Source organism: Penaeus monodon, chromosome 19 (assembly GCF_015228065.2).
Source record: "Penaeus monodon isolate SGIC_2016 chromosome 19, NSTDA_Pmon_1, whole genome shotgun sequence".
NCBI classification, from domain to species: domain Eukaryota; kingdom Metazoa; phylum Arthropoda; class Malacostraca; order Decapoda; family Penaeidae; genus Penaeus; species Penaeus monodon.
In genome coordinates, this window is record NC_051404.1 from 28,577,369 (window position 1) to 28,577,713 (window position 345).

Genomic DNA, 345 nt, shown 5'->3' on the forward strand with positions numbered 1-345 from the left:
TATCGTAGAAAGGCCTCGACTTACGACTGTCCGCCGTGGAGCCGGTGGTGGTGGCAACGTCCCCCAGCACGTCCCCGGTCGGCCCGTCGAAGTGGGGCACCAGCTCGAAGTTGTGGGCGGTGCAGGCGGGCAGGTAATCGATGATGTAGGTGCAGTGCTCGCTGAAGCAGCGCACGTCGTTGGAGAAGTCGCTGTCCGTCGTCAGTGTGTACTTGTGGAGAGCGTAGTCGCTGTCCTGCGTGAGGCTCCACTCAAGCTCGACGTAGTCTGCGCCGCTGCTCTTTTGCTGGAAGTTCTGGATTTGACCTGCGGGAGGGCGCTCTCATGAAATGCGCGCGCGCGCGC

General features: G+C 62.6%; 1 protein-coding gene across 1 annotated transcript in view; it reads right to left on the reverse strand.

Annotated features, from left to right (window-relative positions):
- Positions 1–345, reverse strand: part of LOC119585155 (tyrosine-protein phosphatase Lar-like) — a 5,771-nt gene that overhangs the window by 2,600 nt on the left and 2,826 nt on the right. The window contains exon 2 of the mRNA XM_037933785.1: positions 25–306. Within this exon, the coding sequence (XP_037789713.1) occupies positions 25–306 (282 nt within the window). The remainder of the gene's footprint in view (positions 1–24; positions 307–345) is intronic.